Source organism: Quercus robur, chromosome 3, assembly GCF_932294415.1.
Source record: "Quercus robur chromosome 3, dhQueRobu3.1, whole genome shotgun sequence".
Classification (NCBI taxonomy): Eukaryota; Viridiplantae; Streptophyta; class Magnoliopsida; order Fagales; family Fagaceae; genus Quercus; species Quercus robur.
Window position 1 is genome coordinate 18581526 of NC_065536.1, and position 12691 is coordinate 18594216.

Sequence of the window (12691 nt, forward strand, 5' to 3'; positions counted from 1 at the left end):
TACAAAACAAACTAGTTTGTAACCTCATCCTCATGTATATAAATGAGATATGTTTAGAAATAAGTATAGATAAAATTTTCCAAATTTATATATAATACATGTGATGTTTGTATATTTAAAAATATAAAATAGCTACTTATAATATAAATATAAATTTATTTAAAATAAATGAAAAAAAATCATTTAAATTGTTATTCATGAAATTCCCAATTTTAATTTGTTCCACTACCCTGCTCCCTCTACTTCCCCTCAAACCAAATGAACCATAAGTCTCATTATTTACACTATTATATGGGGATTTGTTCTAAAACCTCTTATAAAATGATGACTAAAGATTGTGATCACCAATTTAGTCAATTGTAAAGTCTTTTGTCATCAAATAAAAAATCTGAGATTTAATCTCCACTTATACCAATTAAGTTGTCCAGCCAAAATGAAGGAAGAAAAAGGCTACATCATAATTGATTTCAAGTATATTATTACACCTTTTGAGTGTCTACAACCCTCTGCAAACATTACCCTCAAGTCCCGTAACTAGGACTTCAAGCATTGGATAGAGATCTTGGCTCATTCAGCTCCAGGTTTCAACGTGAAAGATGTGATATGCTTAAAGACATCTTCATTCAGTGCATCATTGCTTTGACTCTCTAGGATTCTTCTATAAAAGGTTAGTTTATCTTTATCCAACTCAGAACAGTCAATATCTACCTATTGACTGGTGTGTCGTACAGAATGCACTGAGAATCAAATGTTACATGTGATTGTTTTGTTTCCTTACATTACTGAAGACGCACTATTTAGTTGGAAAATCAAGCCAACTCTACTGAGAAGATAATAAGACCCAGCTATTAAGAAAAAGTTCTGATCAAACTTTCCAATAAAATTTTATACAAGTTCATAGTTTAAATTATTCAAGGCAACTAGGCAGTGGTTGAAATTACAGGACAAGGAATATAGAAACTACTTTTATGGAAAAATCATTAAGAATTATTCCAGATGTCAGTACAGAAAGGTAGTAGCACAGCCTGTGGCACTTCAATCAAGTATTGAATGGAAGACAACACACCTAATGCAGCCACACATCTCAAGCAAGACAGAAAATCATATCAAAATAAAAAATTTGATCCCAATTTCATGCAGTTGGCAACTTTGTTTCCAAGATAAAGTTTCAAGGCAATCCATAAACACATACCTCAACGGGATTTAAATGTAAGCCCAAGTCATTAATCCATCAAATTACCACTACCACACAGATAAAGGTATGTCAGAAGTCTAGGACATGAGATTGACACAGAAAGCCATATAACTTTTCATGCATGAAGCTGTCTATGTTGTAAAACCTATAAAAAAATTTAAAAGAAAAATGAGAAGCTTGTACATGTGTCCTAGTGATCGAACACATATATCCAACCCCTTTTATATTTTTTCTTTTTGGGTCAGTGCTGATGATCCTCAATCTTCTTCAAACCCTTCATGTCTGTTGTCTCCACCCTGCATTACAAAAGAAATATTACCAAATTCATTTGATATATATATCGCGGACACTTTGTGACATGAAAAGGAAAAAAATATATCATTAACACCTGACCATGTAATAACCAATATTAAAATGGTGTCAATAAATTCTAAATCACATAATAGGTTAGATTCTAAGAAAACTGAGTACTAAAATGTTTGCTCTGTTTCAAATGCTGAGTTAAAGTAAGAATATGTGATAAAGAAATGTGACATTTGACAAGAAATAAAGAGAATACAAAATCGTTACATGTGTTACTGTTTATTCTGTAGAAAAGACACGGATACCTCCCAACTAAGTTGCTTAGAGAAGAACTAAACTAAAATAAACTGTAGGGAATAATGGGTGAAACCCTGCTCAGAGATATCAAAAGATTAACCAGCGATAGAAAGTCAGGGAGAATGCATTCTAATCCACCAAAACATTTTATGATAGTTTATAACAGTTGCTCTATGAATCTGTCAGACATTTGGCTTGGTCTGATCAGATCATCAGTCTTAGACAATACAAATTGCAAATTTAACTTTTGACCATATTGCCATTATTTGTCAGTCAAATGCAATAGCACATATGTGAAGGAAACAACCCTGCCCCCCTTTTCTTTAATGGATAATTCTCTAATATGCCCTTCAATATTAATTGAAACAAACACACCCAAAAGCATACAAATACAGGCATAAACACTCCATGTAACTTAAGTATAACTAGCTCTCTTTTTTATTTTTCTTTTAATTGGGTGGTGGACCAAAAACTGACTAGATAATTAAATTATAAATTTACAACAATTTATCTTAGTATTGAACATTACTTTCTTTATTATCAAAAGGAATCTGAACATTATAATTTCCTTTAGAGAAGAGCAAGTGGTTTTAAAGCAACTGAAGAAAATGGATCTGAAGGGGAAAATAAACATAGCTGGTTAAAAACTTACGTTGATCCAAAAAGGGCAATCTTTTGAACTTTTGTGATGTCAGAACCAGATTGATTGTCCTCAATAAAAATTGTCAAGCTGATCCAAATTATTAAGATGGATCAATTGTTAACTTTTACTACAAAAGCAAAATTATTAAAAATAAATTTTAAAAAGGAGCAAATCAAACCCAAGAGATAACATACCTACGAACATTTTGAAATTTGACATACTTCAGAAGCACTGGCTTGCCCTGCAAAAGTATACCAATAAAGTATAAATGGAACACCCAACTGTACATCAAGCATTCTAATATTATTTTGTCAAAGTATCTTGAACACATATTTTCATGAACGGGAAAAACCCTTGCCATAAAAGCCTAGACCAAAACCAACCTTGATATTGTCTGGGGACAGAACAACTGTGTCACTTGGAGGGAAGTCATTGACATTGCTGCCATTATCATCATGAAGTACAATCATGAGTTATTTACATTGTTGGTCACTAAATATAATAGTAACTATCCTCAAACCATACCTGAAGCCCATGTGCTCCTTATTTGAATAAAGTTTCACTGTTTTAGGACCTGGAAAATATTGGTAATGTTAGAAAACTAAATATAACAAAAGCCAACGAGTGGGATAATGTAGAGTTCAAAGTCTATGCAGGATACATATATCTGAAGATAATGAATTCACTCAAAATTGACTAAGAAAATGCTGAGATAAATAAGGACAGCATGCTGTTGGGAAAACTATGCAAGGGAATAAAAAGTGGCAGCATGACAATAACCATATCAATGGAACCTCATCAGATAAACTTTCAGCTCAGAAATAACATATTTTGATTTAAATAAGTAGTCATAGAATAACATCCTTGGCAAAGGTGCAGATAAATCATTTTTGGAGGAAAACAAAAGTAATGTGATCTTAAGGCTGAACATATGAAATATTCTGATATTCATCACCCCAAGCAGTATTCTGTATTCAAGCCAGATTATAGAGTACCCCCATTGCCCATTAATATCTAAAGGCCAAGATGTAAACCTTCTAATATCTAAATTTCCTAATAGAAACTGATCCTACTACTCCTTTTGATTTTTTTTTTTAAGCAAAAGTAAAATACAAAGGTTGCAAGCTGACTGGCTTCTTTTATATTTATTATTTTATTAAAAATCAAAGATTTGTTCCCAGAAAAATTTTGAGAACACAAACTATGTCATCAAATCTAGAAGAAAATTGGGATAACTGGGCCATGTGGGGTGGCTTTCACATCTCATTTTGATATAAAAGTTTCTAGTTTATAAGGGGAGAGCAAATTACTTCATAAAAAGTAATAGGGTTCATCTGATTAGATGCATCAGAGCTTGTAGATGTACAAGTTACAAAAGTAATAATACATAATACTAAAAGAAGGGCCCAGAAGGAGTTTTTTTTTTTGGGATAAGTAATGGAAATTTTATAGATAATAGTCGCCCAAGTATGCAAAAAGTATACAACTGGGGACCATACAATCATTCACGCAAATTACATAAATCTATCAAATCAATAATAGAACATAAAGACTGACAATGAAAAACTGACATCCAAACTAGCAAAGTTCCAAGAAAAAATAATTTGAGATGAAGCATAGTTCTCTCTGTATCTTCGAAACTCTGGCTGTTCCTCTCCCTCCACAGACACCACATCAAGATGAAGAAGAAAATTACAAGATGAAGAATTAAAAGAAAGTACATGAATATAATAACCATTACTTTTCTGTCATTACCCACGCGTGAAGGGTGAAACTGTCATTACAGTATCTAATATAAATAGCAAACCCACGCATGAGTTTATTTTTAAGTTGACTACTAACAACTTGGCGCTAAGGGTGTCTAAATAAGATGGGGGAAAACGAGTGGTTTCTTGGATGAACCCAAATACTTCTCACAAGTCCAATAAAAGTGGGCCTGTTATTTTAAAAAACGTTTCTGTGCATGACAAAGCCCATTTAGTTGACCCGAGAGGTAAGGCCCATGTGGAGGTTTCTTATCCTGTTGGTTTGGGCGTGTGTGCATAGCGATCAGAGGGAGAGTGTAGTGGGCAAGAGTTCAAGGCTATCGATGGAGTCAACAGTGGTATCGGTGATGCCCAAGGCTCCAACGGGAGTTAAATCGCCGATGTCCAGTCCTGATCAAGCTACGGAGCTTCTCGCCTCCAACCCAATGGCTTCGCACCCCGATAGGGAAGGCGATATCATCGCTCCGACAACAACGGTGGAGTCGCGACACCCTGGGTATCTTGAATTTGTGGGCTCAGGGTCGAATCCGGCTCAAGGTCCTTAGTGGGAAGACTCAAATCATTTTTCTCTCTTGTCCAACTTGGATAGGGAGGGGGAACCTTAGTCTGAGGAGGAAGTGGAGGATGTTTTTATAGAGTCCCATCACGAGGTGAACGATGGTGGTGCCTCCCAAACAGGTATGATATCTTCAGGTGTTGAGATTGTAGATGGGTTGCACAATGGGGGGTCGGGGCTTTTGCTTCTTCCATGGGAGCAAAGTGGAGCGGAATCTAGTGTTTCTGGTAGTGGGGAGCAAGAGAGTGGTCCTCTGAAGTGTGTACCGCTATCTTGGTGGGATCCTAAGGTAGTGAAGGATAAGGTGTTGACCAGGGTTGATGAAGAGGGTGAACAATCTAAATGGGTGTCCACAATGATGAGAAGTTTTTGCAAAATGGTGGGTTTTCCTATTGTACAACATGAAGCTCAATGTCTGGCTTTATTTTGTCTACTGGAACAAGAATGTCTTGAGGTCATAAACGAGGGGTGTGTTCAAAGACCTATTAAACCTAGTCAAAAAGGTCTTAGAGAACTTCGGGGTCTAGTATCCATAGAAAATTACGATGGGATCTCTTCTCGTTATAGAGGTTCGTCGAACTGTTTTAGGGCTATTGGCAGTTATAAATGATTTTAAGACTCCTTTCTTGGAATGTTAAGGGTTTGAATAATCCTCGAAAGAGGGAGGTTTGTAAGAATCTCCTTAGGGAATGGAGGTGTGATATAGTCTGTCTCCAGGAAACTAAGCTTTCTTCGATAAATTCTGCTGTCTTGCGTAGCTTATCGGGTAGTCCTTTCACTGATTGGGCTGTCCTCTATGCAGTTCAAACATCTGGGGGGGTTTTGCTGCTTTGGGATAGCGGGTGGTTGAGAAAATTGATGTGTTGGTTGGTTAGTTCTCGGCTAGTGTACTTCTTAGGGGTGTTTTGGATGGTTTTGAATGAGTTTGCACTGGCATTTATGGTCCAAACGCAGACCTACATAGGGCTGCTTTGTGGGAGGAGTTATGAAGGGTGCGAACTCAATGGAACAAGGCTTGGTTTTTATTTGGTGATTTCAACGTTATTAGATATCCTTGCAAGAGGCTTGGCTGTGACTCTTTCAACCCAGCCATGTTTGCTTTTTCGGATTTCATAGAGAATAATTTCCTAGTGGATTTACCATTAGATGGGGCTTCTTTCACTTGGTTTAGGGACTCTGAACCGAAGTCTATGTCCCGTATTGACAGGACTTTGGTCTCTGCAGATTGGGAGGACCACTTTGGAAATGTGTCCCAGAGAGTGCTTTCTCATGTTATTTCTGATCATTGTCCGCTTTTGGTGGAAACTGGTGGTGTGGGTAGGGGGCGCTGTGCTTTTAAGTTTGAGAACATGTGGTTAAGGGTTGAGGGTTTTGTTGAGAAGGTTCAACAGTGGTGGAACAGTTATTGCTTTACGGGTTCTCCAAGCTTTGTATTGGCTCAGAAATTAAAGGCTCTTAAAGAAGACCTGGAGAAGTGGAATAAGGAGGAATTTGGTGATTTGGCTTTTAAGAAGAAGAGTTTGCTGTCTGAATTATTGGGTTTGGATGCCAAGGAAGATATTCTAGGCCTTTCGCATGAGGAACAAGCTCTTCCTCGAAAGAGACTTTCTGGAAACAAAAGTCTCGTGCTCTGTTTGTGAAGGAAAGAGATAACAATACACGCTTCTTTCATAGATTAGCAAATTCTCATAGAAGAGCTAATCATATTAGCAACATTGAGGTTGATGGTGTTTTATATGAGGATGAATTTGTTGTACGTTCTCAGGTGGTCCAATTTTATCATGAACTTTATACAGAGACAGACACGTGGTGTCCAACTGTAGATGGGTTGGATTTTGCTTGTATTGGGGAGGATGATAGGTTGTCCCTTGAGAGGGATTTCTCAAAAGCAAGGTTTTCAGAACCAGACCGGACAGGGAGGTCGGACCATGAAAACCGAGAACCAAGATGAAAACCAGTTTTTTAAGCATAAAGAGCCGGATTTTTTGTTAATTCCGTGAACCTCTAAAACTGGGGTTGGACCACACGAACCGGTGGCAAGAACCATGCTGTCCAACCCCTTAGCAATTTTTTTATTTATTTAATAAAAACAACTTAACACAATTTTATTCTACTTAATTAAATTATCCATCTCTTACAAGGAATAAAAAAAAAAAAAAAAAATTATAATTAAAATCCTTCAAAGATATTCAACTTTACTTCAAAAATTAATCATAAATTTTAATTTTTTCATGGTTATTATTTTATTTTATTAACTTTCTTATTTAATTATTAAATATATGCTTGAAAATCATTAAATTTCCCTCAAATATATAGAGGCTGATGTTATGGCTGTATTCAAGCATTTTCACAAGTATTTAGTTTTTGAAAGGTCTCTAAATGCTTCTTTTCTCTCTTTAATTCCTAAGAAATCTAATGCTGTCAATATAAAGGATTTTTGGCCTACTAGCTAGGTGGGCAATGTTTACAAGTTGCTGTCTAAGGTGTTGGTGAATAGGTTGAGAGTGGTGTTAGACAGTCTGATCTCGGAGACTCAAAATTCCTTTGTTGGTGGAAGACAAATTTTGGACTCAATGTTAATTGCGAATGAGTGCCTTGACAATAGATTGAAGTGTCATTCCCCAGGTGTAGTTTGTAAATTGGATATAGAAAAAACCTACGATCATGTTAATTGGGATGCCTTACTTTATTTGTAGAACAGGATGGGCTTTGGATTGAAGTGGAGGGAGTGGATTAAGGCTTGCATTTCTACTATTCGCTTCTCAGTTCTTGTGAATGGATCCCCGGTAAGCTTTTTTGGAAGTTCTCGTGGGTTGAGACAAGGTGATCCTTTATCCCCTCTTCTTTTCCTTTTGATTATGGAAGTTTTATCTCGGATTCTGAAGAAAACTAAGGATAGTGGCCTGCTTCGTGGTTTTCATGTGGGACTAGTTAACTCTATTGGGGTTCGCATTTCACATTTGCTGTTTGCAGACAATACTATTTTGTTCTGTGATGCTTCTAGAGACCAGTTGTTGTCCATTAGACTGGCTTTGTCTTGCTTCCAAGCTTTTACTAGTTTGAAGGTAAATGTGGGAAGAGTGAGATTGTCCCGGTGGGGGAGGTTGGTAATATAGATGCTTTGGCTGACATTCTTCTTTGTAGGTGGGTAGCCTGCCTATGAAATATTTGAGAATGCCTTTGGGCACCCCATACAAAACTGCATCCATTTGGAATCCTATTTTGGAGAAGATGGAGAAGAAGCTGTCTGGTTGGAAGTGTCTATATTTGTCTAAGGGTGGTAGACTTACACTCTTGAAGAGTACCCTCTCTAGTCTTCCTACATACTACCCATCCTTATTTACCATCCCTGTAGTTGTGGCTGAAAAATTGGAGCGTATTCGGAGGAATTTTTTGTGGGGGTCTTCGGAGGAGTGTTTTAAACATTCTTTGGTGGCTTGGGAGAAGGTGTGTTCACCTCTAGAGACGGGTGGTTTGGGTAGGGATGGCAATGGGGCGGGGCGGGGCCGAAGGATGGGATCTTCGCCCCCGCCCCGCATGGATTTTTCTTGCCCCATCCCCGCCCCTTAGGGCCCCGCGAAGACCCACGAAGCCCCGCCCTACACCGTAAAACTTTATTTCTTATTAATTTTCCCCACAACTATTACCATTTTTTCAAATAAAATGACATGTTTCAATAATAAAAATATACTTGAAATTATAAATAAATTTATTCTATCGAATCAAACTAATTTTTAGCAAATACTAAATAATATTATCTAAATATTTAACAAGATAATATCACAACAAAAATCTCATAGTATGACACAATAAAATAATCCAAACTCCTAATACATAACAAAATAAAAATTGCCCAGTTCTTCAAAAAGAATCTCCACTTAAATAAAATAAGATGATAATATTTTTGTTTAAATAGTAGGGTTTTAGGGTATGAAAAAATTACCTTTTAACCCTTATTAATGCAGGGCGGGGCGGGGATGGGGCGGGGTGGGGATAAAAAGTGTAAACCCATCCCCGCCCCGCCTCGTGGTGCGGGTCTAAAATCTCGCCCCATCCCCGCCCCACCACCTTTGCGGGGTGGGGAAAACCCGCACGGGGAGGGGCGGGTCAAGCGGGGCGGGGCAAAATTGCCATCCCTAGGTTTGGGGGTTAGGAAGTTAGTTCACTTCAACCAAGCCCTATTAGGGAAATGGTTATGGAGGTTTGGCCAAGAAGGAACTCATCTTTGGTGGAGGGTTATTGCCACCAAATATGGAGAGGGTCAAAGGGGGTGAAATACTAAAGAATGCAAAAGGGCCCATGGGTATGGTCTTTGGCGTGGTATTAATGACGGTTGGGAGAGGCTCTCCAAACATTTGGCTCTTGTGGTGGGTGATGGCTCCCGCATTCTTTTTTGGCATGATAGGTAGGTTGGGGATACCTCACTTAAAATGCTCTATCCTTAGTTATATGCGTGTTCAAATGACAAGGAAGCCTGCATTTTTGATTTGTTGGGTCATCAGGAGGATGGGAGTAATAGATTTTGGAACTTGAGATTTTATAGGAATTTTCATGAGAGGGAATTAGAAGCTGCTTTCTCTTTCCTAAATTTCATTCAGTCTTGGATTCCAAGAGGCATTGGGTGTGATAGAACCCATTGGTGTCTTAATGGGAATGGTAAGTTCGATATTCGGTCTTTTTATAATAAGATCAGGGGTACATCTCTCTCTAGCTTCCCTTGGAAGGGGATTTGGAAAGTCAAGGTTCCTAAAGGGTGGATTTCTTCTTGTGGACCGCAGCCCATGGTCAGATACTTACCTTGGATAATCTGATGCTTCGGGGCCTCCCTTTGGCGAATAGGTGCTGTATGTGCTGCTATTCTGCGGAATCTGTGGACCATCTTCTCATTCACTGTCCTAAGCTTATTCTTTGTGGGTGCAAATGTTACAAGTTTTTGGGATTCAATGGGTCATGCCAGGTTTAGTGGAGAGTTTGGTGTTTTGTTGGAGTAATTGGTTAGGGAAATTTTTTTCGGACATATGGAATATGGTTCCTGGCTGTTTGATGTGGGTTGTTTGGATGGAAAGAAACAAGCACTCTTTTGAGGCCATAGATAAATCGCTTGACCAGTTACAAACTCTCAGCCAAAGTACTCTATTTGAATGGGCTAGGAGCGAGGGTTCCTCAAACTGTTCTTCTACTCTGGAGTTTCTTACTTCCCTTAGAAGTGCCCCTTAAGTTGCTTTTCTTAATTCTGTTGTTTTTGTTTGCTGCTTTTTGTGTTCACCATCATGAACACCTTGTATTTGCTGTTTTCGTTTTTTCTTCAAGATTAATATAATTCTTATTACTTATCAAAAAAAAAAAAAAGAAGAAGGTAGTTTGGCCTTTCCTTTTAAATGTAATCTAACTAATACATATGTAAGCCAAAGACCATTGGCACTATTGCAATTTGACTATAAAAAATTATGAATATTCCTAGGGGATGGAGAGACAGAATTATCTATTACTCCATTGTGTGGTGGCCTATGAACTCCAATCCTTTGATTTCTCTATGACTGGGGCACGTTGGGTAATGCCTAAAAGGGTTCTAAAAGAACTAGGTGGGCGGAGGATTTGTCTGATCAGCATAGGAGCTTAATTTGAAATATGATCCCCCTTTGATTAATGGGTAGTTTGGAGAGAAAGAATTGGAAGAGCATTTAACGATGTTAGGTTGAAATCATTGATTGAAAGAAGATTGCTTCAGTAAATCAGTGTGCTCAAATGTTTGATCACACTAACACATGTTCTGGTTTAGAGTTTACTGATTAAGCTTCTTTTAGGGGTTCTTCAGGTAGACACCCTATGTGCATAAAGCTCCCCTGAATCATTGATTGAAAGAAGATTGTTTCAGCGGGCTCGAATGTTTGATCACACTGATGCATGTTCTGTTTTAGATTTTATTGATTAAGCTTCTTTTAGGCGTTCTTTACGAAGACATCCAATGTACATAAAGCTCCACCTTTATTAGTAAGAGTGCATGTATAATAAATGTACACATGTACATATTCAAAAAAATTAAATTGATGAGTACCTTCCTCTTCAGATCCTTTAATCAGAATAGAATGCAGTTTAATAACTTGGGTGAAAGGTATATAAATCAAAAGCTGCTCATCGGCATCACTCTCCAGATTCAATCCATCATCTTCTCTGTAACCCTAATCCATAAAGAAACATACCAACTATTACTGTATTACCTTCCAACCACTGTTCAGCTACTAAGAAGAAATACAAAAGGGAAAATAAACAAATAAGATTTCACAGACATAAGTTTATAGTCACCAAGCGTAATGTAACTATGTCGCTCTCAAAAAACCCTTTTGCACTTAAACAGCCAGATGATAAAATGAACTTAATCTAATTCTTTCCCATCAAATTTATAAGCATCCATGCCAAAAGGAATAACAACTATCAGCAGTATGAATTTACAAATAAACGCCTCCCGAATTGTTTACCTTTTAAACTCATAATCTTCCACACAAAGAGTAAAACATTTTACTCAATTTCAATGATGCTAAGTAAATCAAGAATACCAATGTTTAAAAGAGAAGAAAAGAGTCTTAAACTCTGAATAATTACCTGTTTAAGTGCATTGGGAACAGAGTGGCTAGTGCTTTGGTTGAGGCATTCAACCCCAGACCAGTCTATGAAGTCCACTAAATCAACCTGCCATTACCAAAAATTGCAATATCAGAATTAGCACTTTGAACCTAACCCAGATTGGTTACCTAGAAACTACAAAAATTTCAACTGGGTTTCCATGCTCAAATACCCAGCTCTTAGATTCCAAGTTTTTCAATTCAGTTTCCCACTCTTTCCAAGCAACCAAACAATTAAAAGGAAAACTAAGTTCAAACCCTTCAGTTTGTTGACAAAAACTATGGTGAAGGAAAAGAAAATTGCAAATCTTAATTCTTAAAGCTGGGTTTATAAACTAAAGAGACCCACTTTCTGAATCTTCAAGCTAAAAAAAGAAACTGGTATATTGGAAACTGAGCTTTCAAAGCATCCAAAACACGTTTCTCAGATACCAAACTTTTCCCAGAAACCAATCAAAAATTAAGAAAAATTGGAACTAAGATGTTAACTCTTACATTGTCCTCTCTAATTTGGTCGCCAAAAGATATTGGTAAAAAGATTTTTTTTAAAAATTAAAAAAAAAAAAAAAAAAAAAAAAAAAAAAATTGAAAGTGGGTTTTTAACCACAAAGAAGAAAGATTATTTCTTTATTAAAAAAACCCAGTTCACAGATTTTAAAATGGGTTTTTCCATTGATTTTCTCAGGGTTTCAGAGCAAACAAACAAAGGAAAATTTAAAAAAAAAAAAAAATGGAAAATTTGAGAACCCAGAAAACGTACTTGGTTTCTGTGAATTGCACTGGCTGATTCCCCAGACATGGCTTCTCTGATTGTATGAGAGAAAAAGAGAGAGAGAGTCTGAAAAGAATGAGAAGGACAGAAGATTATGTATAAACGAATCCAAGAGGCAAAAAGAATATATGAAAACCTTTTATAAAGAAAAGAAAAAGAATATATGAAAACCTCTGAACGACATCGTTTGTTAATTTTTGGTATTTTTGTTGAGTTGGGTAATTGGGTTGGACTGTGTTTTGTGGTTTTTTGCAACCCAAACCAAGTCTCAGAATAGCTGTGAAAAACAAGCCCAATTAGTTGAATTGCATCATCCAATTTTGTTTTAATTACAATTTGATCATGCAACTTTTAATTAATTCATTCAATATTATAAATTTTATTTTTATTTAATGTAGTATTTTCATCTAAAACTATTTCAAAAATTTAAGAATACTAAAACTAAGTTATTTTAAAACTTTTAATAACAATTGTGGGGGCCAATTAATCATGAGATACTGTTAAGGCAGTGCTAACTGGGCCTATGATCCAATCCGAGG

The 12691-nt window shown here is 36.8% G+C and overlaps 1 protein-coding gene across 1 annotated transcript; it reads right to left on the minus strand.

Moving 5' to 3' along the window:
• Nucleotides 1-1101: 1101 nt before the first annotated feature.
• Nucleotides 1102-12304, minus strand: LOC126717370 (PITH domain-containing protein At3g04780). The gene is made up of 8 exons (XM_050419046.1): nt 12141-12304; nt 11361-11447; nt 10816-10939; nt 2964-3012; nt 2822-2879; nt 2633-2679; nt 2448-2525; nt 1102-1491 (listed from the first exon to the last, which is right to left on the minus strand). Exons 1-8 carry the CDS (start codon nt 12177-12179, stop codon nt 1437-1439), a joined length of 537 nt encoding a protein of 178 aa, XP_050275003.1. The 5' UTR covers nt 12180-12304; the 3' UTR covers nt 1102-1436.
• Between the last annotated feature and the right edge of the window lie 387 nt (nt 12305-12691).

Coding starts and splice junctions, on each gene's coding strand:
- LOC126717370 (XM_050419046.1), bottom strand. CDS start 12,179: ATGTCTGGGGAATCAGCCAGTGCAATTCACAGAAACCAA. Junction 11,448..12,140: donor GTGCAATTCACAGAAACCAA/GTACGTTTTCTG, acceptor TGGTAATGGCAG/GTTGATTTAGTGGACTTCAT. Junction 2,880..2,963: donor AAGGAGCACATGGGCTTCAG/GTATGGTTTGAG, acceptor TGATAATGGCAG/CAATGTCAATGACTTCCCTC.